Source organism: Tenrec ecaudatus, chromosome 10 (genome assembly GCF_050624435.1).
Source record: "Tenrec ecaudatus isolate mTenEca1 chromosome 10, mTenEca1.hap1, whole genome shotgun sequence".
NCBI lineage: Eukaryota > Metazoa > Chordata > Mammalia > Afrosoricida > Tenrecidae > Tenrec > Tenrec ecaudatus.
Window position 1 is genome coordinate 51,163,964 of NC_134539.1, and position 25,733 is coordinate 51,189,696.

The 25,733-nt window shown below is 55.8% G+C and overlaps 1 protein-coding gene across 4 annotated transcripts in view; it reads right to left on the reverse strand.

Moving 5' to 3' along the window:
- The window catches only part of WHRN (whirlin), a 95,466-nt gene that overhangs the window by 42,265 nt on the left and 27,468 nt on the right, over positions 1 to 25,733 (reverse strand). For all 4 annotated transcript variants that reach the window (XM_075560375.1, XM_075560374.1, XM_075560373.1 and 1 more), the window contains exons 2-3: positions 18,109 to 18,327; positions 6,124 to 6,249 (exon numbers count right to left, since the gene is read on the reverse strand). In XM_075560375.1, coding sequence (XP_075416490.1) covers positions 6,124 to 6,249; positions 18,109 to 18,327 — 345 coding nt within the window. The remainder of the gene's footprint in view (positions 1 to 6,123; positions 6,250 to 18,108; positions 18,328 to 25,733) is intronic.

The window sequence follows — 25,733 nt, forward strand, 5'->3', positions numbered from 1 at the left end:
ACACGGTCAAGGGTGATCCCCCAGGAGGAGGACGGGACAGTCTTGCAGTGTCTGTGCATCTGCACCTGAGCAGACCCACCTCAGCACCAGGACATGGCAGACATCCACCTCGCCAGAGTTAGTTGTGCAAACCAGACTGGAAGGCAAGCAGTTTCCTGGGAAGCTGAGGGTCCAGCCATGCAGGGAAGAGGCTTGTCAAGGGGGCTCCCAAGCCCCAATGTGCCCAGCATGCCAGATACAAGAAGCCCATTGTCACATGCCCAGGCTGGGCAGGGGGTGGCGAGGCAGAGGATCGAATGCCAACTCAGACCAGGGCCCTGCTTGACTGTGCCAGTATCAGCTTCCCTGTTAGGAGGCAGGGCTCTGCTTTGTGGTGTCCTCACTCCATCACCAGAGATGCTGATGTGGGCTCTTGGCAAGGTTCTCCATTGTGAATGCATGATTTTCCCTTCAGCATATAGCGGGGGAGATACTTTAAAGCTCCATTGTTGGTGCAGCTCCTGCCAGGGGGCTTCCACCAGTGACGTGGCACACAGGGCCCAGCACACACCGGAGAGCTGGAGCATGGTGGTCAGTCTTCCATCCCCAAGACCCCGAGCTGTGCCCACATATGCCCCATGGTGGCCTGCAGCCAGATGTGAGCAGCACAGTAGTGACCCCCAAACTCAAACCAAACCCCGCTGCCAGCAAGTCCACTCTGACTCATGACGACCCTATAGGCATGAGAACTGCTGTCCTGGGCTCCCGAGGCTGTCCGTCTCCCGGGAGAGGCTGGTGGCTTCAAACTGCTGACGCTGTGGTGAGCAGCCCAGCGAGTGACCCACTCCGTCAGCAGGCTTCCAGCAGGGACCAGGATGATGGTGCCGCAGTCACAGGAGCAGAGCTTGGGCCCCAGGCACCTCATTCAGGATGGCAGCTGGGCCCACGCGGATGCTCAGGGGTGGCCCCCATGGGATCTGGGTCAACCATGAGGAGTGTCAGAAGGTTGGCCCTTTGTTTCTTCCTTCAATTGTGTCAAGCTAAGATGCTAGAGACGGGCTGGAGCTCAGTCCTAACGGCGGCTCTCGAGCACGCACGAGCTCTTTCCGTCTGTCCACATGGCTCTGAAGTAAGACAGAGGTGAAGACAAAACGCTCTCTGTTCCGTTTATATGATTTTAAAAGGGCATTCTTCAGCAAATGGAGATGTCACTCATTTGCAAAGAGGCACGTATGGCTCTCGACTCATTTCTAAAGGGCTGTGAGGGACAGGATTGGCTCTTGCTCTTTGCTGATGCCTGCTCCACGGAGGTGCCGAGCTAAGCGCGTGGACTTTGAGGTCCCTCCGTGACACTGGGGAAGTTGCTGCATCCGTCTGGGGCCCTGTCTCACATCTATTAACGGCTCTGCTGAAGCCCACCAGGCAGCGATGGGGAAGATCACATGGATGCCTTTGAATGACGGGGTTGACAAAGAGTGCCAGCTGTGCCCTGGCCAGCCAGAACACACCGACCCGTCCTGCGTGAAGCACTGCCAGGGCACGCCTTCCCAGTGAGGGCAGCGGGGCATCCTTTCATACTTTGGGCGTGTGACCGGGAGAAGGGCAGCAGGCTGGAAAAGCGGAGGGGCAGTGATGAAGAAGAAGGCCCTCAGCCACCTGGATGGACCCAGTGGTTGCCCACCCGAGGGGCGCAAACGCAACGGGGACTGTGAGGGCGCTGCAGGGCTGGGCGGAGTTTTGATCTGTTGATCGTGGGGTGGGAAGCTATCAACAGCAAGCTGTCTGTAGTGTTCAGTAGAGCTCCCGAGTCATTAGACCCCCTTCATACATGGCAACTGCTATCATGAAGATCTCTGAATACCAACCAGCCCCAGCCAGCCTCAAAAGGAACACAGGGGAGGAAGGCTGGAGACCTGCGCGTTGATGAGAAGTAGGTGCTGGGGGAGGGGGAGTACAGGCAGGTGCAAAGGAATTTGGGAGGCCCGCGGGATAAATCCTGAGGGCAGAGCCAGCCGGGAGCCTACCAGGCCTCCTACCTGCTTCTCCCCCTTCAGCAGGGGCTGCCTGCCCTCTGCAGGACTCACCTGGGCCCTGGGGAGTGGACCAAGCAGCCGGGACTCGGTGAAGGGCCACCTGCTCCCCGAGGAAGCTGTGCATAGCAGTGTGGAGCCCCATTTACAAAGAAAGCCTGTTCTCCGCTCCCCAGCCCACATAGCCATGGACCTTTATTCCACTTCAATACACCTAGTTCCACAGGAGTGCACTGGCAATGCATGGAATTAATCCATCAGCCTGGAGCCCGGGTGGGTGTAGGCAGGTGCCCAGGAGGAGAGAGTGGAAAGGTTGGCAGGGACTGCAAAGTGCTCACCCTTGGAGGGGTCTGGGAGGGCAGGGGCTTTATGGAAGGTGGGCATCTTACTGCCTCTGGCTGCGCATCCCAGCGGGCAAGCTTCCCCAGCATATGTCCCCTGGGCCCTGTTTCAAGGTGGAAATTTCTGCTCCCATGATCACACAGGTGAGAGCTTCTCCATTCAGAGGCGACGCCCGGGTGTCAGGTACAGGGTGGAGCGCATCCCTGAGCCTGCCACCCTGAGGTGACCGCGGCTGGCGTTGGGGTAGCAGTGCACGTGGATGCTTTGCTGTGCATGCATGCATGTGTTTGCAGCCCTGTCTCATGTAAAGCAACGCCTGTCAGGTGTGTGGGGCTGCAGCCTGCGTATCCCACTGTGTGATGTCCCACATGATGCATCCATTCACGTTTGTAGGCACACCTCTCCAGCACCATCTTCTCCAGGAGGCACGGTCATGGGTGAACGGTGTGGCCCGGTTCCGTCCCTCCAACAGGTGTCCTTGGGCACCTTCTTCTCCCAGCCCACCCACCGACCTTCATTGAGATGCTGGCACACCTGGGGCCTCGGCACCCCCTTTTTTCCCTGCTCCAAGTCCTCGCTTAGTGTTTCACATTACGCTGAGACATTTCTTCCTCCGGGAAGCCTGCCAGGATATCCAAGCCCCATACGGCCCTCTAGGGACCTGGCCACCTTGACATTCATCACGCTGTCCAATTTGCTGACTTGTTTGCCTGGTCCTCCCAGTAGGCTATAAACTGCTGGAGGGAGGAGACAGCAGCTGCAGGTTTTGCTCAGCTCTGAAGCCACATGGCCAGCCTGGCGTGGAGCGCACAGGAGTGCTCCTTACATCATGACGGATCAGAGGGAGGGAGCGCCAGTCCCGGACACCCATGGTCTGCATCTCAAACAGGGGTCAGCCTGCAGCAACCTGCGTGGGAAGCTGTGGACACAAGAATCCATAGGAGGAGAGTGCAGGCTACTCCTGGGGCCCGGGCATCCTCTGGCTCTCCCAGCCCGGGGGCAAAGCCTCAGAGGCACACCATCTGACCCAGCTGGTCCACTACCCTCTGTCCACAGAGGGACAAAGAGGCCCACCTTCACCCAGTGGTCAATGGCAGGCTCCTGGGCTTCTGTCAAGCTGGGGTTCCAATCCCAGCTCTGACTTTAGACAGGGAAAGGAGGGGACCCTGGGGCCCACTGGACATGACTTGGGTCCTTTTGCTGGAGCAGGGGTACAACAGCACCCCTGAATTGCCATGCTGGGAGCTCAGACCCAGCTCCCCAACTCCTGAGCGGTGTGACCCGGGCAAGGTGCTCAACGCTGCTCCTTCATCTGTCAAACGTGGAATCAGAGAGCGCGGACAACCAACAGACACCCAGCGTGGTTGGTATTGTTTCACTGGTACCTTCTTTTACCTTTCAGCAGCTTGAGAAAGACATTGTACTCATTGCTGTACTCATTGTTGGAGAAGGGAAGCTCAGACAGGTACACGGACCCCCCCACCCCCCACATGACATAGCTATTAAAGGAAGGCAGCAGAAGCAGGGGTTTGAATCCCATTCTCCCATCTCCAGAAACAGCGCTCCTCCCACCTCCCTGAGCTTCCCACGGGCCCACCAGGTAGTTCCATTGGCCCCTCCACCTGTCTGGTCAGCATCCTCCCACACTGGGCACCCCGGGGTAGTGTAGCACCTCAGGCCTGGGAGTGAGGCAATCCCATCTTGTGCGTTGTTCCCCAGCCTTATTCATGGACCGGTCGCCCAGGATCAGACTCACACAGCCTCTACCTTCCCCAGGCCCTTTTCCCATCAACCTCTGCACCTCACTGCCTGAGTCTGATGCCACCTGCCCTTGTGGCCACTGTGCCACATGGCAGCTCCCTTGGCCTCCTCAGCACCTGGATTTGGTTAGCTGACCCGGGTCTTGGGCCCACTGCTCCTCAAGGACAGGGACTCTCCCCCACACTTGGAGCAAATTCCCAGCCCTCTGCAACCCACAGGCTTCAGAATGAACACTGCGTGGGTTCGGATCCTATTCTGCAACTCACCCCACCCCTACGGGATGTGTGACCCTGCGTAAGCTGGCTTACCCGTGCCTCAGTCTTCCCCACTGGGAAAGGCGGACAGAAACAACCCATGCCCCCGGTTAGCATGAGGAGTCAATGCAATGGCACGTGTGGTGTGGGTTACAAGTGCCGGACACATGGCCCATCCCCTGAAAGACATACGCCAACAATACTATTTCTGTAGTGGCTGGGTACGTGTGCTAGGCTGAACACAAGCTCTGCAGCTGCCCACTGTAGCTCCAGCCTGGTCTGTGGCTTTCTCTCTTCCTCCCTCTCCAAGCTCCCCAGGGAGCCCCGAAGTCAGGGCAATCGCAGGCCCCCAGCACTGTTTGTGCCACAGCCCCACGAGAAGCTCATACTGGCCCACTGCCCAGCATCAGGTGGGAGGCTGCGTGGCTCTGGAGACATCCTGAGTGTGGGGAGGGGTGGTGACGGGGGCCGGCGGGGAAAGCTCACTGTGCTGCTGAGAGTCTGATTAAAATCAAAGCCCAACATGTTTAGAGGTCTGCCTACAGGCATGTGCACATGTAAATTACTTATATATGACAATGGGGACATAGATCTATGTATTTATATTTATAGGTTTAATATTAAGGTAGCAGACAGTGGGTCTTGACTCAAGTACTCCCTCAATGCAAGAACACTTTGTTTCAATAACCTGGCATTCCATAAAGCTCACCTTCCCGACAGAATCACTGAAGACAAATGGGTGCATAAGCAAATGTGGTGAAGAAAGCTGATGGTGCCAGTGACCAAAAGATATAGTGTCTGGGGTCTTAAAGGCTTGAAGATAAAACAAGCAGCCGTCTATCTCAGAAGCAACAAAGCCCACATTGAAGAAGCACACCAGTCTGTGTGATCATGAGGTGTCAATGGGATCAGATATCAGGCACCAAAGACCCAGAACAAAAAATCATATTGATGTGAATAAGGGGGAGGGTGGAGTGGAGACCTAAAGCCCATCTGTAGACAATTAGACATCCCCTCACAGAAGGGTCACAAGGAAGAGACAATCCAGGCAGGGTGCAGTATAGCACCGATGAAACATAAAACTTTCTTCTGGTTCTTTAATGCTTTCTCCCCCCGCCCTCCCACTATCATGACCCCAATTCTACTTTACAAATCCAGCTAGACCAGACTATGTACATTGGTACAGATAAGAGCTGGAAACACAGGGAATCCAGGACAGATAAACCCCTCAGAACCAATAATGAGAGTAGCGATACCAGGAGGATAAGGGGAAGGTAGAGGGAGAAAGGGGGAACCGATCACAAGGATCTATGTATAACCTTCCCCAGGGATGGATACAGAAAAGTGGGTGAAGGGAGACATCTGCCAGTATAAGCCATGACAAAATAGTAATAACTTATACATTTTCAAGGATTTATGAAGGAGAGAGGGTCGGGAAGGGAGGGGGAAAAAATGAAGAGCCGAAACCAAGGGCTAAAGTAGAAAGAAAATGTTTTGAAAATGATGATGACAACATATGCGCAAAAGTGCTTGACACAATGGATGGATGGATGGATTGTGATAAGAGCTGTAAGAGTCCCCAAAAAAATGATTAAAAAAAAACAAACAAACCAAGGCAGACATAAAATAAGTAGATGTGGTTTAAAAATAAATATCAGCGCTTGAGAGTCCATGAAAAACTCTCCCCTCCGGAGTCCCCGCAGTGCGGCTGGGCAGCCCCACTCCCTCCATCCCTCCTCAGGAATTGGCAGTCTCACCTTGAGCCCGCTGCTTTCTGCTTCCGAGCCTGGGTCCACACCAGTGATGTAGATGCCCAGGCCGTACTCGGCGCCCCCTCGGATGGTGAGGCCCAGGGAGCGGCCCTCCCCCAGCACCAGGTTCACCTGCAGGAGGGAGACAGCATCAGTGGCTTGGCTCGGAGGGCACCCAGCCCAGAAGATCCTGTCGGACCTGAGGCTCCTGCCTCATCTCTGCCAGGTGGCTGTGGAAGCCTCTTTCTTGGTCCGGGTGTTGCTGTGGCTGCAGAATGGGGCTGTCACACGTGCCTGCTTCCTCCCTGGCCACCGGCCATCCCCTCCTTTGGCCCAGGGTCCTGTGCAGGCTCTAGGCAGCCTCCCCCCACTGCCCAGGGGCTCCTGTTGGCATCCTCCTTCCATCCTTAAGTATCCCAGTCAGCCCACAGCTCTACAAATCGAGGGTGGGCCCCACTAGTGCAGACCCCGAGCTGGCCCGGAGGGCTTCAGATGGCCCCCGGAGTCCTGCCCACACGGTCTCACAGAGGCCAATGGCCACACGTGCCTGCTCACAGCACAGGGTGAGCAGAGATGAGGTGGGCGGGCTGGGTGCCACGTGGGCCGAGAAGGGGCAATGGTGTGGTGCGAGGTCAGGAAGGGAGACTTGCTGGAGAAAATGGTGCCTCAGATGAGACGGGAGGGCGAACAGTGGTTAGTTAGCCAGGTGTGGGGGGTGGGGTGCAGGTGAATGTGACAGCCGTGGACACTGGGCGGGGGGGCGCACAGAACATGGAAGTGAGTCCCCGAGGTCAGAGCACGGGGGCATGGAGGGCAGACAGGAGAGGTGGGGGCCGATTCTGAAAGGCTTCCTTATCCATTGAGGGCCTGAGGGTTGAGTGTGACATAGGTCTGTCTGGAGAGGAGGGTTTCCGAAAAAGAACAGAGCCGGAAGGACGACAGGAACCCACCAGGAAAGCACGGAGAACATCTTATCAGAGACCCTCAGCAGTGCATGGGAACACAGTGCGGCTGCCCATGGGAGAAGGGAGGGTGGGCGGCCCGCAGGCCTCGGGGGAGGCCACGATTCCTGGAGGGAGGGAGGGCCTGCCCACCATTTTCCCCATGTGGAGACTCAGTGACCCACGGAGTTGTCCTGGGGGTGCACACAGTGAGCATTCAAGGGCTTGTGGAAAGCTTAGTAGTTCAAATCTACTGAGTGGCTCTGTGGGGCAAGGACCCGGCACTCAATGCCTGTGAGTCACACGCAGGCACACTTTGCGGGGCAGCTGACTTCAGCATGGGGGGGGGGAGTGGGGGTGGATGGTGTGTGTGTGAGAGAGAGAGAGAGAGAGAGAGAGAGAGAGAGAGAGAGAGAGAGAGGAAGAGGAGAGGGAAGAAGAGAGAGAAGAAAAGAGGAGAGGAGAGGGAGGGAGGGAGAGAGGGAGAGAGGAGAGGAGAGGGAGGGATGGAGAGAGGGAGAGAAGAGGCGAGGAGAGGGAGGGAGGGAGGGAGGGAGGGAGGGAGAGAGAGAAGAGAGAGAGAGTGAGAGAGATCAAAACCACTTCACAGAACTCATGGCTGTCATCTAAGGTGGACCACGTGCTACCTCTGCATGGGCCACCAGGAGCAGTTTTTTTCCTAACCAGCCAACCACCCCAGTGGAGGTGGCGGAGAGAAGTGACTCAGGTCCACCCTGCTTGCTGCTGGCTCATGAACATGAGCCCTGAGCCAGTGACTAAGCTCCGCGGGTGACTGGGAGACCCTGGCGGTAAGATCAGGAAAAGCATGTCTGAGCAGGTCCCTGTGGCGGGGAGCAGACGGAGAGCACACGTGAGCACATGGGGTCGCCGAGGACCACGGCATACTCAGAAAACGTGAGCCATGTCCATTCCATTTGCACTCGATGGAAACTCGGCATCTGGAAGCGGAAAAAGGTCACACAGCTGAGACCAACTCCAGGCCAAGGTGGGTTTGGAACCCAGCCAGGTTTGAGCCTTGGGAATTTGGAACTCTGCCCTCTTGCGCTTCGCTGCCTCGAGGCCCCCACGGACGGTGGCTCCCTCCTGTAGGCTGGCAGACTGGAGTCAAGGAAAAGCCCAACTGACAGAGTGACCCTACAGATGAGGTGTGGAGACTTATTTGATAAGGTGCTTAGACTTCCAACTAAAGGACTCCAACACAGGGATGGGCCAGTTGGGCCTTCCCAACCGGGTATGAAAGGGGCCATCTCAGAGGGGAAAGCAGAGACTCACTACCATGAGAAAAGAAGAGTTGGGAGTGGGGTGTGTCCTTTGGACCCTGAGATCCCTGTCTGCTGGCCCTGTGGCACCAGAGAGGTAGCAGAGGGGCAGTAGCCGCAGGACTAATTGCACAAGATGTAGCAGTAGTGGGGTTCTCAGGCTACAGAGTAAGACTGAGGGCCTCCAGGTGGGAGGCTCGCTTACAGAGTGGGCTCCCCCCACCCCATGTAATCAGGGGGAGTTAGGGTTGCCGACTCACAGAGCGAGAGCTGAGCACCTTTGGGTGGAGGATTATGGTGAGGTGCCCAAAGGGTAGTTAGTGCTGTTGATGGCACTAAAGAAAGCTTGTGGCACATGCCCAAGCAAGGTAGAGGCCAAGGGACTGCATGGCTGAGAGGCTGAGGGCCAGAGAGGGTGGGCCTGAGTGTACAGCTGAGAAGAGGCACTCCTGACCAGAAGAGCTATATCCTGGGCATTTCTGACCCTAAACTGTCATCCATTAACTTCCCCAAGCAACCCCATAATCATGAGTACCGACTCAGCATGGCCCCTGCAGTGAAGTACGGAACCCGCAGAGCAGCAGGGGTGCAGTGGGAAGGACGGCTGGTGTCAGAAACAGTAATCAAGGGTGGAGGGTTCTACCTTGCAAATCCGGCTAGCATGGAGCATGGACACTGGTACAGACAGGCTCTCTCAGCACACGGCATCCAGGACAGATAACCCTCTCAGTAAAAGTAACGGGAGTAGTGATACCATGAGAGTAGGGGGAAGGTGTGGGGAGAAAGGGGGAACTGATCACAATGATAGAGTATAACAGTCTCCCCAGGGAGGAACGACAGAAATGTGGGTAAAGGGAGACAGCGTATGGTATAAGATGTGAAAATCATAATGATTTATAATTTATCAAGGGTTCATGAGGGTGGGGGAGGGGGGAAGTGAGCGGATACCAAGGGCTCAAGTAGAAAGAACATGTTTTGAAAAGGATGATGGCAACATACATACAGATGTGTAAGAGCCCCCAATAAAATGATTTATTTTAAATAAATAAATGAGGACGGAGGGTAGAGGCGTGTCTGACCTCCACCTCTGGCTGATGTTGATTTTGTCCCTTCCCCCTGTGGGACAGGTGGCAGCCTCACGCCGTTCTGTGCAAGGGGCTGGGTGCCCAGGCAGATCGTGCAGTATGTCGGGAGTGGGGCAGGACCAGGAGGAGCTGCTGGGAGGGAAGCCAGCTCCAGGTCACTCCTCAGACGAGAGGACAGCCAGAGACTGCCAGAGGGCACTCGTAGGGCAGCTCTAGGTGGGGACTGGGGACCCCAAAGTGTCAGAGAGATGGATGCTCCCCTGGAAATGCAAGCTCTCTGGAGGCCCAACCCTGTGATCTGGCCCCACTGCCTCCGGAAGATGTGGAGGTGACGTGGGGCAGAGCCTACCCTGGTCCCTGGTATCTGGGCATTCAGGAGGTGCTCTGGCACAGTGTGCCCATGCTGCTGCCAGCCTGTGGTCTGAATTCTTGCTCGGTATATCACCCTGGGCAAACGCCCTCAGCTCCCTGTGCCTCTGCTGTCCTCTCTAGAATGTAGGGGACACAGTGGCACCACTTTGCCAGTCTGTGCTAAGAAACGCAGGGGTCTGTGCACAGAGTGCACACACCAAGGGCTTGGCCGGCAGCAGCACTAGGAAAACATAGGCTGCAGTATCCTCCTCCTCCTCCTCTTCCTCCTCCTCCTCCTCACTGTCGGGAAAAGTCTTCAAGGAAGCACTCACAGGTGCAACCTGGAAGGAGAGGCAAAGTCTTCCTCACAGGGAGGGAGATGTGGTAGTTACATAATCACATGTCAACTTGAGTTATTACGAGTGTCAATCAGGTCACAGCCTGATGATGCCTCCTTGTGGGTGTAGCCTTCTCATGAGGATTCTGGGAACTTCCTCTTTTCCTCCCTGGAGGCGGGACACATGTTCTGCTTCACCTTCCTGTTGACAAGCCACAATGGAGACAGGCTGATGGCAGCCAGAGCCCTGGAGATGCATCCACCACCATTGGATCCACAAGACTTTGCATCCACCAGCCTGTGATCCTCCTACATTCTGCATCATTGCATGTGACTGTGGGAGTCTGAAGAGTGATTTATAGATTAGTACTGGACATATGGGTAAATATTGGACTTCTGGACTTGGTATGGACTGGGCTGGGATGTCTTAATATACAATGACTCTGTGATATGAAGTTCTCTCTTACAAACATATGAGTGTCTCTGGATCTGCTTCTCTAGTCAACCCGGACAAACACAGGAGGTGAGCTGCTTTTCAGGTCAGGCAGATGGGAGGAGCTCAGACCTTTGCCAGCTCTGTGCTGGGCACATCTTAGGCAGAGAAGAGCCTGACTGGGTCCTTGCCCTCCAAACTCTTATAGGGACATCCCTGTGTGGTAAGAAAACGCAGAAAAGAAAGCCCGGGCATGCTTGTGCGACCAAGGAGGTGTGGTGACTCTCCTTGAGGACCAGGCTGGGAAGGCTGGCTGAGGCTGGCTTGCAGCTGCGGCCTCCAGGCTCTGGCCTGGCTGGAAGGGGCCTCACGCTCCAGGGAGCATCCTGCAGCCAATGACTAGTAGGTAGTGGTACATGGGGCAGGACCAGTATCCATGGCATCCATTTGGGACAACTCTGCAGGCCCTCCAGGGCTCCTGCAGGGTCAGCTGAGGCTGCTGCTGGGATGTCATCTTCCCGGCCTCGCCTCTCTTCCTCCCTCATTAGCCAGCATTGATCCCAAAGGCAGGGTACTGCTGCCGTAACACATTGCCACAAGCCCAGTGCTCAAAATAACACTGGCTTGTTACCTTATGGGGCTGGAGGTCAAGTAAAAAATGAGTCAACAGAACTGTCCTCTTTCTCGGGGCTCAAGGGGGAGCCTTTTCCACATTCTAGAGGCTCCCTCAATCCTTGGCTGATGGAGCCCTTCCCCTACCTTCAAAGTAGTCCGTCTTCCAATCTCAGTCTCTCTCTCTCTCTCTCTCTCTCTCTCTCTCTCTCTCTCTCTCTCTCTCTGTGTGTGTGTGTGTCCTCACAGCTCCCATTGCTGACTCTGGGATTCTTGCCTTCCTTCTTGGGAGGCTTGTGATCACACCAGGTCCACCTGGATAAGCCATGGTGCCCTTCCCAGCTCATGGTCTAACTTCACCGACCTGCCCAGCCTCTTTGGCCAGGAAAAGTAGCATGTTCACAGGCTCTAGGGATGAGTCCATGGGCAGCTTTGGGTGCATGTGTGTAGGGTGGGGGGCCCTGTCTACCACAGGTAACTCCCCAACACCTCTTTCAGGCAAATCTCGGGCTCCAGGCCCATTCTCGAGAAAACCTGATGTCAGGTAGAGGCTGCCAGAAAAGGGACCGCTGAGCCCAAGTGCTAAAGGGTGGGGTGGGTATGGGGGACTCTGCAGGGGTGGGGGTAAGTGCAAGCGTGAAGCCGGAATCGGGTCTGGGCATAGCTGGAGGTCTCTGGAGGACGGAAAGGAAGAGATAGGCCTGAGTCAGGCTGACGGGCCTGGGCTTTAAGCAGGAGAGTGGTGGGCTCAGCTTGGTCTTTGAGAGCGACCAGTGGGAGGGGAAGGAGCCCTGGTGGGGCAGTAGGTTGGGCTGCTCACTGTCAAGGCCAAACCTACCAGGGAAACCTACCAGGGAAAGAGGAAGCCAGCTGCCCCAGGCATGGTTGACCATCTCAGAAACCCTCAGCAGCAGGACTAGCTGGCCTTAGAGTATTGCTAGGAGTTGGAGTGGATTCAGTGGGGGTGAAAGAGAGGCAGCACACATCACAAAAACAACACCATCAGCCAGAAAAACGCCCTGGCCTAGCCCCACTGCAATGGGGTCCATAATCCCGACTCATAGCAACCCTGTAGGGCCAAGGGTGGCTGCTCCTGGGGGCTCCTGAGACTGCTCATCTTTACAGAAGCAGACCACCTCCTCTTTCTCCCGAGGAGTGGTCGATTGGCTCAAACTGCTGATCTCCTGGTAAACAGCCTGTATGGTTATGTAATCTGGAGTCAATTTGGGACTTGCGAGGATTAACAGTGAAGGAGTGGAGTCTAGACTGTCCATCAGGCTATAGCCAATGAGGCCTCTGTGTGGGCATGGCCTTCTCCTGAGGATTCTGGGAACTCCGTTATTCTTCCTTGGAGGCGGAAGACACACACTCTCTGCTCACTCCCTTGGAGACTCTCTACTGACAAGGTTGACTCCCTGAGAGACATCCCTGAGGAGAAGCCACATGGACCTACCCTGATGCAGCCCTGGGAGCTGGAGAAGCCACGTGGAGACCCCTGCCAGCCCTGAGATGCTTACCACCTCACTGGATCCACAAGACTTCACACCGACTGGCCTGTGATCTTCCTGCATTCAGCATCATTGCATGTGTTGTGTGAGTCTGAAGAGGACTCTATTGATTGGTATCGGACATATGGGCTAATATCGGACTTATAGACTTGATCTGGACTGGGCTGGTTTCTCAATATTCAACCACTCTTGTATATAAAGCTCTTTCTTATACACATATGAATGTTGATGACTTTGTTTCACTAGTATATCTGGACTAATACACAGCCCAAACGTTTAACCCACTGTGCCGCTAGGTCTATCTCCTGGATGATGATGATGTTAATAAACCCCAATACTCACTGCTGCAGAGTTGATTCAGACACACCTCAACCCTACAGGGCAGGGACGAGCAGAACTGCCCCTCTGTGTGTCTGAGGCTGTAAATCTTTACAGGGGCAGGACACCTTGCCTTTCTCCCTCAGCTCTGCTCGTGGGTTCAAACTACCGGCCTTCCGGTTAGCAGCCAAATGTGCAACCTGCGCGCCACTGGTGCTCCGTGCTAGCAGTCTCTAAACAGGGCCTGGGTCCCGCATACCATGTGCATGCCCTGGGACAATGGGAGGTGAGGGACCGGGTGGCGGGCAACTCTCCCCTCCAGCTCCACTGTGCCCCCGGGCAGGCTCCCTCCTCTACCACGCACCTTCAGGGACAGGAACAGGTCTGTGTGGGGTCTTCCACAGCTCACTGGGTGAACTGGAGTCAGTCCTACCCACCCCCTCCCCTGATTCTCTCCCAGATACGGACCCCTCAGGTTGTGGTGGGAAGGGGCTAGTGTTTGCAGCCCAGGGGCACATACATGGCATGGCGGCGGCCGCGGCTCTGCAGCAGCTACCTGAATCCTATGGAGGAAAACAAGCTCCCACCTCCCCGCCACCTCCCCATAGATCCTCTACCTCGGAGTGAAGTGGAGTCTGGATCACCGCACTATAATACCCGTCCTATCAGCCACAGGGCAGTCTGCCTCAATCACTCGCTGGAAAGTCTCCTGGTGTTTGGTGCGAAATGCAGCTCACCAACGGAAAAGCAAATGAAGGTTTCCGGTGTGTTCCCTGAGTGAGGCAGCCCAGCACGGTGCAACCATGCCACGGTGGTCAATAACATTAACCATCAAAATTAAAAAATAAAAAGCACTGCCATCCAGTTGAGCCTGGCTCATTGTGACCTACCTTCTGTTTCTAAGACTAACACTTAATGACAGAAAGCAGTCTCTTCTTCCTCCTGAGAAATGGCTGGGGGGTCCAAACTCCTGACTTGGCAGACCAATGCCTAACCCTGGAGGCCCCTGGGTTCCTCTCCTATACCCCAGGCATCCCCTTACATGAGCTTTCTGCTATGGGGCCCATTTTACAGATGAGTAGAGTTGAGGCTCAGAGGTTCACACACCTGGCAGCCAGCAGAGCTGGGCTCTTATGCCAGGCTGGCTTGACTGCAGGCACTGGGCATTTAGCCGGCACACTACGCTGCACCCCTCATGCTGTCCCCGCCCCAATCCCAGGCCAGAGTTCACCACCTGGTTCTGCCCTTGTCTCCGACAACCCAGGGATAAGCCTCATCGCTCGCAGCCAGACTCACTCCTGACTGCCCTGCAAGCAACACGGACAGCCCCAGGAGATGGCTGGCAGTCCACTCATCTCATCCCCCTCTGCCAGGTTTGGGTTGGATAGTCCAGGGGTCAGTTCTGGCCGAGAGCCCTTGGGGCAGGGGGTGGTAGTGGGAGGTGTCAGCTGGCAGATTATTCTGAGGAGTCCCAATCCTGAAAAAAGAGAGGTCCAGGAAGAGCCCCTCCACCCACCCTGCCCCTCCACCCACCCAGCTTTCCCCTCGGCACGAGGCCAGGGGCTGGAACCGCAGCTGGCATCCTCACGCGGGAAAGCACGAGTTGGAGGCAAAAGCTTACCATGCGGGAACGAATAACAGACTCACGGACTGGCAGTCCAACGGAGCACTGGAGCCTGGTGGGCGCCATAAGAAAATAACCAACCCCCCCACCGGTTTACAGCTCCTGCAACGAACGAAGGCTTTCTCTTCGCTGCAGCCTAGAGCATTCCTGACTGGGGCACCTCCTGCCAGGCTGCTTGCAAGAGCTGAGAAGATAGGCCTCCCCACTTCTAGCCCTGCTCCTGCAGTCCAACGGCCACCCAGCAGCCACAGCGATTGAGAATGTTAGGGTTTATTGTGCCAATAATAAATTGTTCGGTGAGCCTCGCCTTTCGGTTCTTGGGTCTCTTGCTCTCTGATGGTCGGACCAGGGTGCAGCTGCTTTAGCCAGTTCCCTGCTTCAGCTGGCAAGGCTCACTTCCTGTGAGACATCCCTGAGGAGAAGCCACATGGACCTACCCCAATGCTACCCTGGGTGTTGGAGCAGCCACATGGAGATCCCTGTCAGTGCTGAGATGCTTACTGACTCGGCTTTCCTCCTGCAGTTGACGTCCTTGCATGTATTTTGTGAGATGGAGGAGGACTTTGTGGTTTGGTGTCGGACATATTGGTTAATGTTCGACTTGTGGGCTTGGGCAGCACTGGGTTGGGATGTTTTCTTGATGTGCACTTACCCTTTATATAAAACTCTCTCTTATATACATACGAGTTTCTGTGGACTTGTTTCTCTAGGCTACCCAGACTAACACAGCGAGCCTGTTGAAATGGTTTTGTCATGGCTCCCGTCTCACTCAGAGTAAAAGTCCCAGGCCCCACAGCAAGTTGTGAGATCTTGCCTGACCTGCACCCCCCGCCCCCAACTTCTCTGTCCTGACAGCCTCTGTGTCCCACTGCACACAGGCCATCCGTCAGGATGACAGAACAGTGGACGCCAGAGACGGACACACGCCTTCTCCTGAAATCCTCTCTTGGTGCAGCTGCGTCCCTGCTATGATCAGGACTGAGCTGACCGACCTGTGTGGGAGGGGGCTGGGGGAGTGGAAATTAAATCCACAAACAGGGCCCCAGTGTTTTTCCTCCTCCACCTTGGCCCCAGCTTAAGAAGGAAGAAGCCTGGGGACTTCACCCGGGATGTGTGTCAGCCCCACTGTGGATGAAGCATCAGCACTGGCGTCTGACATGTGGGAGTCGGGCCGACCAGGGCACAGGCTCCAGGAGCCAGCAGCAGGCGAGCCTCCCAGAGACGTCACATGCACATGCCTAGCCAAGAGGGAAATGGGGTCCCAGGTTGGGTGGGGAGGGAGGGCAGGGCAGCAGCCCTGGTCTGGAGCCGAGACATGTGAAGAGCCATTAAAGATACCTCTTTTGCCTGGGCCGTCCTCCAAGCAGGACCCCCAGCCCCCACCAGCTGCATTCTTTACAGGTTTCTCCATGATTCCCACATGGAAGCTCACCCCTCCCACCCTCTCAACTCCAGTGACAGGGTCCTCCTCTCTTCACCTGGAAGACCAGCCTCTGCTCTACCTCAGGGCCTTTGCACACGCTGCCCTATCATCCTGGCTGGGCTCTGGAACCTTCTGGGCTTCAGCTCAGAAGCCACCCTCTCTGAGAGGCCCTCGTGGGAAGCAGCCCCTCCCTCCTTCACCTGCTATGGCCTCTCTGGATTTTATTTCTTTCCACAAAATTTCACCACTTAATTCTCTCGCTCATTTATGCTCATCCCTGGGCCGGCTTGGCCTCCCCAGAGCTCTGAGCTCCCCAGCGCAGGGGCTCCGACTGCTGTGTCTGCTGTTTCGTTCCAGGCAGGCACAGCATATGTGCTCAGTCTAAAAGCCCCACGGGGCAGAGCCTTGGCTCCTCATCCGTCAAATGGGAGGGTTCGGTAGGACACTGGGCGCTCAGGGCTCAGAAGGCTGAGTTTACCGCATCAAGCCCAGGGCAGGGCTCCAGAGGAAGACAAAGCCCGCTCTTGGCCCAGCACTTGAGAGCAGGCCTTGAAACGCACTCAGTACCACAGCCAGCTTTCCTCTCTCCTCCCTCTTTTCTCAAGACTTCTGGAGGGGAGGGGCCCTAGCCCAGCCCTGGCAGCGGGCAGAGGCTCCACGGGGCATGCAGAGCATACCAATGAGGCCGCCCGCCCGGCGCTGTGCTCTCAGCCACGTCCTGCATATTGACGTTTGAGCGAAGAAACACAAACACATTAAATAAATGTTACGGTCTTATCGACAGGCCGAGCGGCGCAGGAAGGCTCTCCAGAGGCAGGGCTTGGCCCGGCGCCCCTGAGGCCCTGGCCTCCTGGCATCCGTGTCAAGATCCTAAAACACCAGAGCTCGGATCCAAGGGATTATATTCCTGCTCTCAGGAGGAGCCATGGGCAAGGTGCGTCTGCCGCCAACAGAGGGCAAGTCCAAGACATCAGTGGGGCCAGAGCAAACCCAACCCACTCGGCCAGGGCACGGGGCATCAGTGTGTGCAGCCTGCTGGCACCCGTCCCTCTTCCTCAAGGTCCTGCAAGTGCCAGGGGTGCATGTGGTGAAAGCGCTCAGCCACCCATGGAAAGGCAGGACACGTTCCCATCCACCCAGAATCAACTGGGGCACGGGGGGAGACCTGGAGATGTACTTCCTAAAAAGCAGCCACTGAAGACCCTATGGAGTTCTTTTCAGACACATGTGGGGTCGCCAGCAGTCAGCAGCAGTCAGCATTGTGGATGGGTTGACCACTGGAAGTGAGACTGAGGCCACCTGCCTCACCCCTACTGGGGCTGTCAATCAAAGTGCCTGGGGAAAGGTGGTGGGAGGGAGGGGGTTCCCTGTCGGCCTGCCAGGTGCTCTTGCTCTGGACTATGAATCTTGAGAGGATGGATATGATGTCTGGGGGTGGGGGGATCACAGTCTCCACTCTGAGTCTCCCACTGCCCACCCCCTTCCAGCAGATATTCTAACTCTGCTAAAGTGGGCCAGGGCCAGCTTCTGCTGCTTGCAACCCAAATCCCCCCACGGCAGAAGGTTCCCTATGGTGCATGGAGTCGGGAGTCCTGTGCACCTGGGTCCAGAGCCGCAGGAAGGAAATCATTTCGAATACAAAGAGCAGCCGGGGTACCCTCTCTCCCCCTTTCCTATGGGCTGGGCCCACTTCCTCTGTAGGAAGTGGAGCCCTTCCATAGAATGACCCCAGATCAACTGGGCAGGGAGACCTGGCCCCAGTAACACAGGAAGCAGAGCTGTCCCCCAGCAGACTCACTGTCCCCTCGATCTGGCCATATGAGGCAGAAATCACCTAGTCTATTGAAATCACTTTTTATTGTAGCACCTCAGCCTCGTCAAAAACAGAACAATGCGAAAGCCTTCGTGGGGGACTTCAGGGAGGGGTGCATGGCCCCAAGAGAAACAAGCCCCTTCTTCCAACCTCTCAGAAGCTGCCCTGTTCTGGGTTGGACGAGAGCATGGTGTCTGAGGGGGCCGGTCCTCCAACCAGCCCTCTGCCCCACCGCCCACCTGCCTGGCCCAGGTCAGACAACTCACCTTCTTCTCGTCCCCATCTTGCAGGAGGTGCAGGGTGCTCCTCCGGTCCCCCTCACGTTGCCTCAGGGAACTGCCATGGGGCTGGGGCAGGCTCGAGGGTGGGGAGGTGCTTCGACCCTGTGGGTCCACCCAGGTGTAGATGTGGTTGGTGACGTAGCCCCCTGGGATGCGCCCTGCTGAGTACACAGACAACACCAGCTTCTTGGAACCCTTTAGAGCCTGCAGAGACAGGGGCACGCGGGTGAGTGGGAGGTGGGAGAGGTGAGAGGCACCTGTCTACTACCCCACCTGGCTTCCTCCAAGGGCTCCACACATGGAGTAGGAGGCCAGTCCCGAAGCACCCTCCCTTATCCAGCCCCCAGCTTTGGCTCTATGGAGACAGGGAGGGCTGCCCACCCATGTCTTGAAATGATGCAAACACAAGAAGTCTGGTCTCCAAGTGTCCTGTGCGGAAACAGTTCGCCTCTCAGGCCTGGGGCTATTGCTGCTTACAAGACAGGTCCATGGCTTACATCTGGGCGCTTGGACATGGAAAGCACATCTGCCGCCCCTTAATAAAACATCTTGCTGTGCCTGGACTATACAAACAGTGTCGTGTACGGGGAGCACCTGTCCTCCTGCTGTGAAGGAAAGGTGCCGGCAATAGGGGCGGAGGTGACCCGCCCCCAGTAAAAGCCTGGATTCTGTGTCTCCAGCAAGTTTCCCTGGTAGAAAGCATTTGGCATGCATTGTCACAGGCAGAGCTGGAGCTACGAGGGGCATCCTGTGGCACTTGGCCAGGAAGGGACTCCTGGAAGCTCATGCCTGGTGTCCCCCGAGCCTTCAACCCAGGCATCTTTTCTCTTGCTGATGTTGCCCTGTGGCCTTTGACTGGTATAAATCCTAGCCATGTGTGTTAGGGTTCTCTAGAGAAACAAAGCCAGGGCACTTATGGTTTTATATAGATAGACAGACAGACAGATAGATAGATACAATGTAAGAAATAGCTAATTAGTCCACAGAGCACTACAAATGGCTCAGTTCAACTCACTTCTGTGAGACAGTTAATACACTGGCAGTCTTTCTGCTCATGAGAGCTGCTGGGTGCAAGTCCAGGAAGCAGACAGCTGCGTCTTCTGTGGAGCAATACAAGCAGTCCGGCCACAGGCAGCCAACAGCAGGGCAGGCCACCAACAACAGTCAACCAGATGACAGGGTCCAACAGTTCCCAGCTCCAGTGATGCATACACCAGCAGTGTGGCGAAGCAGGTCTCAAAGGAACCTCAAACTATAGTGACACGATCCATGGGTTGAGTGTCCCACAGGTAGTGTAGCTCGCAAGTTGAGGCAGAGGACTAGCCAAGGTAGCCGCACACTGGTCCGATCATCAGAGAGCAAGAGACAGAAAGGCAAGGCTCACTGGGCCATTTATCTCTTTGCTCTTCAATTAAACTGCAACCTTATTAACCCTACATGTGCATATTGGCCAGGTTGGCACAATAATCCTACCTATTACAGCATGTGTGGAGCTAACCACAAGGGTGGTGGTTCAAGTCCATTGGCTTTTCTTTGGACGAAAGATGAGGCTCTCTGCTCCCATGAAGATTCAATCCCAGGAACCTTATCTGTAGAGGGTCGCTATACATCTGAATGCTCTTGTTGGTAGTGACACCTCACTATATGCTGACTCCTGCGAGCTCACTGCACATGGGGGTGGTCTTGGGAACCCTGGCACAATACGAGACGAGAGAGCCAAGAGATGAAAGTATTGATCACAGCAGCAGGGTTGTGTTCATAGAGGACGTGCAGCAGGTGTCAGGCCTCTGCTCTGCACGCAGACATGCAGGAGCTCACAAAATGCTCCTGAAAGCCAATCCTGTGGGCAGGACCCTGTTTAGCAATGGAGAGAAATCCCCTCCCCACACAGCTGGTTAGAGGCTCCTTTACCCCAGGAAGTACTTTTTAGTGTAGATACTAACCTTCACCCTGTATGTTCCCACCTGAGGAAGGAGCCTGCCCAGGCACCCTCTGCCTGAGCCAGCAGCCCAGACTCTCCAAAGGAAAGCAGGTACTCAAAGAGGGGTCAGCCTGCACCCCCTGCCTTGGGAGAAACTGAGATGAGCTCTCTGACTTTCCCACAATGCCCCTAGAGCAGAAATCCAGGTGTTTACTCAAGGAGACAGGAGTGCCTGGGTATGCAAACAACCGGCCTGCTCAGAGAAAGACTGGAAGCTGAAGTCCACCCTGAGGTTCCTTGTATGAAAAGCCTGGTAAGCCACATCCAAAAACAACCTCCACCCTACCCCCCCAAAAAAACCCCAGCCACTGCAATCCCTATGGAGTATAGTTGTACCCTAACACACACAGGGTCACCCTGAGGCAGAACCAGCTTGATGACAAGTTTTATTATTCTTCAGGGAACCTTTAATGAGAAGATTAACAGCCGACATGCCCCACAACTCGGGGCTGTTTGAGTAAGTGATGGTGTTTATACAAACAGAAATTTTACGCTGCCATTAAAATCGTTACTTATAAGGAGTTTGTAACGTCACGAAAATGTGGAATTATGTTGAGTGGGGTCAAAAGGCGATGCATCACGCCTACAGTAATCAAAGCCACGCTAAGAGAAAAGTCGTACAGAAAAAACAGAAACTGAGAAGCAAGGCAGCCGGGTGCTAGCGGTGCTTCCCTCTGAGGGGTCTGCATTGTGGGTGGCTGTTCTCGGGCTCCTCAGTTGGCGGTTCAAACCCACCAGCAGTGCCTTGAGAGAAAGACGAGTCTGTGTGCTCCCGTGAAGACGTACAGTCTTGGAAACTCTCAGGAGCAGCTCTACCCTGTCTTGTTGGGTCACTCTGAGCAGGAACCCACTTAATGGCAGTGGGTTAGGGGCTGCTTCTGAGTATTTCCCAAATGTCCCACAGTAAGGGGGGGCGGCTCTCCACCCTTCTGAAGAGTGACAGCCTCAGCACCACAGGGTCACTGGGAGTCAGAATCAACTCCATGGCCCTGAGCTTGTTCGTTTGCTTTTAAGGGCGATTGCTTTCATGATGGGAAAAAGTCATAATATTCCTTTTGAAGAGGGGGACACTGGGTTCTCTGGCTCCCCCAGGTTGTCTGAGACTGCTGCTCCCTCGGTTCCACGGACTCCCCCACACCCCCAACAGACACCATGAGCAGACAAGGCCGGCAGCAGCCTGCGCAGAGGGGAGAACTCCCTGCCCGGCCAGCCCTGTGACACTGGAGCCCTACCAGGGGAGAGAGAAGTGGACTAGAAGGCTCCTGGTCCCTAATTCCACCGCTAACTGCCAGCCCCCGGTGGAGCGGTAACCAGAGAGTGGCAGGTCTCCAAAATTCTAGCTTAAAAATGATTTCTGGTAAGACAAGCAGGGGAAGATTTATGGTGTTCTTTTCCGATTCCCACAAGCTCTCCCGACAGAACAGTCAGGAAAATAAAATCTCTGTTAAGCCCAGAAGCATGATGGAGGGGAGCCCAGAGCAGGCAGGCTTCTGCCAGAGGGGAGTGGAGAGCGGCTCCCAGAGCTGGACGGATAGGTGTTGTTAACCCGGGGTGAAGGGCAAACAGTCTTCTTCAGGAGGGAAGAGAGAAATCAAAGAGGGGCCAGGGTGGAGGGCAGGGGGTGGGGCAGAGATCAGTAGTGTAAGTGGAATACAAAATCTGAAATGTAACCCCCCACGTCACTCACAAATACAAATAAAAAACATTAAAAAGACGGGGAAAAAGCAACAACAAAGAAAACCTTCTACAGCACAGCTGGACCCTGAGCGGTGAATTCACCCCAGAAAAAAAAAAGCCAAGCAGTCCGTGGTGGCACCTTCTTCGCAGGCACCTAATCCACCTGACCAAAGCCTTGCTCCATCAGACCGGAAGCCTGAAGGAGAGCTAGGAGCAGAGGGACGCGTGTGGAAGAACACAGCTGGTGGAGACGGGCAGGACTTGAACTCCATCGCCTCTCTGCTCCTGTCGGCCGAGTGCCCAAGGGCCAGCACCCCTCCCCCACCCCATCAGCAGTGCACACACACTGGGGAGAAGCAATATAGATCCACTTCGGGGTTGGATGGCTTAAATGGTGGAAAGCTCAGGGTCTCTGCACACAGTAGGCACACGGCAGAGCCCACTCCCCTCCGGTTACCGGAGGGTCTGCATCGAGAAGGAAGATCGGGAGGGGTGGACACGCATGGGCCCAGGAGTGAAATAAGGAAGAGGGGGAGGGTGAAAAAAGGAAACATACATACATTTTAAAAGCACAAGAGCACCATTTGTATTCTTTATTGAATTCTCCTGGTCAGTTCTATAAATAGGCAGGCAGCAACCTTGAGAAGGGAGAGGCGGTGAAGGCCTTCCGTGTGAACGTTACTGTGGAAGCCAGTGCCTGAGAGCCCGGGAGGCTGCCATGTCTCCCAGACGCTGCACTCAGGGCCCCTGAGAGGGGAAGGGGCAGCCCGAGCACAGGTGAGAGAGTACAGCCCCAGCACTGGAGGTGGGCCCCACAGGGCCCTTCCCCTCCCCGCGCCTCAGTTTCCCCACCGCAGCCAGAATCCGTGATGACCACCCAAGCTCAGGCTGTACCAGGCCCTCTTCCACAGGCTCTTCCACGTGGGAAAGAGCGGTGGCCTTTTCAGGGATCCTAGAGAGCCCCCCAACATCTCTGTCCTCTGCCTCCCTCCCATTGTTACTCTGGCCAAGTTAACAAGAACCAGGTTCCTGAGACAGCATTTCCTGCGTCGCGGCGCAGGCTCTCCGAATCTGATCTTGGTGCAGTGGCCATTAGAATCCTGCGGGAGCAGCTCCATCCACCGCTCCTGAATTTAACTAAAACAGGTGCGCGCTGCATGGGGGAGGAGGGAGAGGAAGGGGCTGGTGCTGCTGTGTTCACAAACAACCGCCTGCTCCTTTTAATGGGCAGTCCTCACCCGACAGTTAATTCCAAGGAAGCTGAGTGAGGAGTCTTGCCCACTTGGTGCTCCCCTTGCCAGACTCCCAAACTCACTCAAGGTTGAGACCTTGACCCCGAGGTCTGGGCCACCTCTGGCAACCCCCGTTTGCACAGGTATGAGCCGGCTCCCACCAGGTTGCCATCAGCCACAGGGCAAGTGCAGGAGGGGTCAGGCCTGGGAGACCTAGACCCAGGCATGCTGGGTGGCCTGGGGCTGCTTCCCCTCTCTCCACCATGTGAGTTCTACCATCTGGCAGGAGCAGGGTGGACTGGCTGATTAAGGTCCTGCCCAAAGGGACATTCTGTCTCTCTGGCTTACAGCTGCAAGAAGCAGGGAAGGTTGTGCTTGCTTGCAGTGCGCTTGAGTCACAGCAGGGGAGAGATCAGGAGCGTGGGGTCAGGCAGCCTGAAGCTGGGGCCTGCCCTCTGCCCAACGCTTGGTCTGGGAAACAAACGGTCCCCAGCATTCCCCAGAACACGCTCAGGAGGTACTGGGGCTGTTACCAGCTCCTTGGGGGCTCTGAGGTTCTGTGTCAGTTGGGAGGGGCCGGGGGGTTTAAGAAATGCCAGAAGGGCAGATGGAGCATCTTGGAGGTGGCAAGTGGCATACCCCCAACCAGGTCTCTCCCATCAGACGTAAAAGTCCATGGAAGGGTCAGTGGACACCCCTGCAATGGGACTGCCACGATGTCCCTGCTCTTCATAAGCAGCCACCTCCAGTCTCTGTGGTAGGGCAGGCAGCATGCCCTGTGCACGTTAGACTTGCTGTCAACCGCTTCCCTCTCCCCCTGGGCAACCCTACAGGGCCAGCCAATCTCCTGACCCTGAGAAGTAACCCACCCTCTCTGTTCATCAGGGTTTTTTCTATGGAAATCCTAATTCAGAGAGGGGGGAGCCCTATGAGCACATTGCCTGTTCCTTAAGAATTCCAGGAGTCGGCCTCCTCCTCCTGGGAGAGCAGGACATGGGTGAGGGGGACAGGAGAAGACCGGGATATCTGCATGGTGGTGCTGACGAAGAGGACTGTACGGAGCACGGACTGCCAGGGATCAGACCGACCTGCCCCACCGGGAAGTACAGCCAGACTGCCCCCGGGAAGCGTGGGCTGGGGCAAGATTTTGCCTTACACACTTTGGACCGATCCCTGGAGAAGGGCGCCATGCCTGAGGGGCGGTGAAAAAGAGGAAGACCCCCTGCAGGGCAGATCGGCAGAGTAGCTAAAACAGAACAAGCGTGAGGGTGGGGCAGGGCCAGCACTTCCTTCTGAGACACGTGGGGCCATGATGAGTGACAGCCCCTCATGACAGCACATTCCACCACCACCAACCACTGCCACCACCGCCACCTCCAGTGCTCCAAAGAAACAAATGGGCCATCAAGGCTGGATCCTCCTCAAGGAAGGGTGCTCCTCAGAGCACCACGCTGCTGCCCTGTGTGTGTGTATACTCCGTGACACGCCAGCCACCAAGGGCCCTGTCTCCATTCCATCACGCCAGACCACACGAACCTCCCTGCCTGACCCAGCAGGTGGCACGGCGAGGAGGCCATCAATCACAGACAACCATCCAGGCAGCGCGTTAGGGCGACGGAAATGTAAATTGTATGTGTCTGTCTTCAAACTTAATAACTTGCTACTTGGATTAATGCTCTCAGGGGGCAGATTTGCCACACTCGGCTTTTGAGCACAGATTCTCAAATCCCCAAAGCCACCCGCCGCGACTACTCTCGGCTCAGCAGGCGACAGAGAAACCAACGGGCAAGGACCACGGGGAAGTGGAGCTGTGTGGACGAAGCACATGTGCGCCCACACCTGTGCTCATAAACACCCACTCAGGCAGAAGCACGAGGTGACCCCAGGTCACGGGCTCTTGGGCCACCATCCTGAGGGACGCACACAGAAGCTCCGTGTCGGGGCACGGGATGCTGCGATGGGGAGGAGCTGCAGAGTCACCCCGCGTTTAGTGTAGTTTGGGGCATCGACCGACCATCTCTCTCCTCTGGGAAACCGATGATCAACTTTAGGCAGAGAGCTGGTTCTCGCTCTGCAGTTCTTGGAAGGCGTGGGGTGGGGGGAAGCTGCACATGGGCTCCTCCTGAATCCCCGCTGTTGAGCCGGGGCTGGGGCTGGGCCACAGTGGGTCCCAGTCTGGACTCCATGGTTCACTGGCTGTGTGGCCCAGGCTGTGCCTGCTGCTGCATTTAAAATGCAAGTGTTGCAAGCACCGCCAAGATCATGGGAACAGCTGATGTAATACCGGCACATAGTAGGGATGCAACGCCTCAGTTCCCTTCTTCAGACTGCCAGCTCCTCCTCCTCAAAGCAAGCTCTAGAAATTCTCTAAACTTCTTTCCTCGACAGGACACAAACACATGAGCAGCCTTCGCCACCTGCCCTTCAGAGGTTCCTCTGCTTTACAAACACCCTCCTTTCCCCTTTAATCCACGTCTTCTGTCTGTCTCCCCACCTTCAGCGGCCAGCTCCTGAACCGCCTCTTCCAGGAAGCCTTCCTGGGTGATAACTGGTTCATTCCTTCTCCAAGAGCACCCAGCACGCACATGAAGTCATCACAGGCTACAGGTCCACATTCGCACATCCACCCTCTCAGGCCGCGAGGCAGGTCCATTGAGACACACTCCATATTCTGTGTTCTTTATGACCTCTCCTTGTTCCTTCTCATCCATCCATGGACC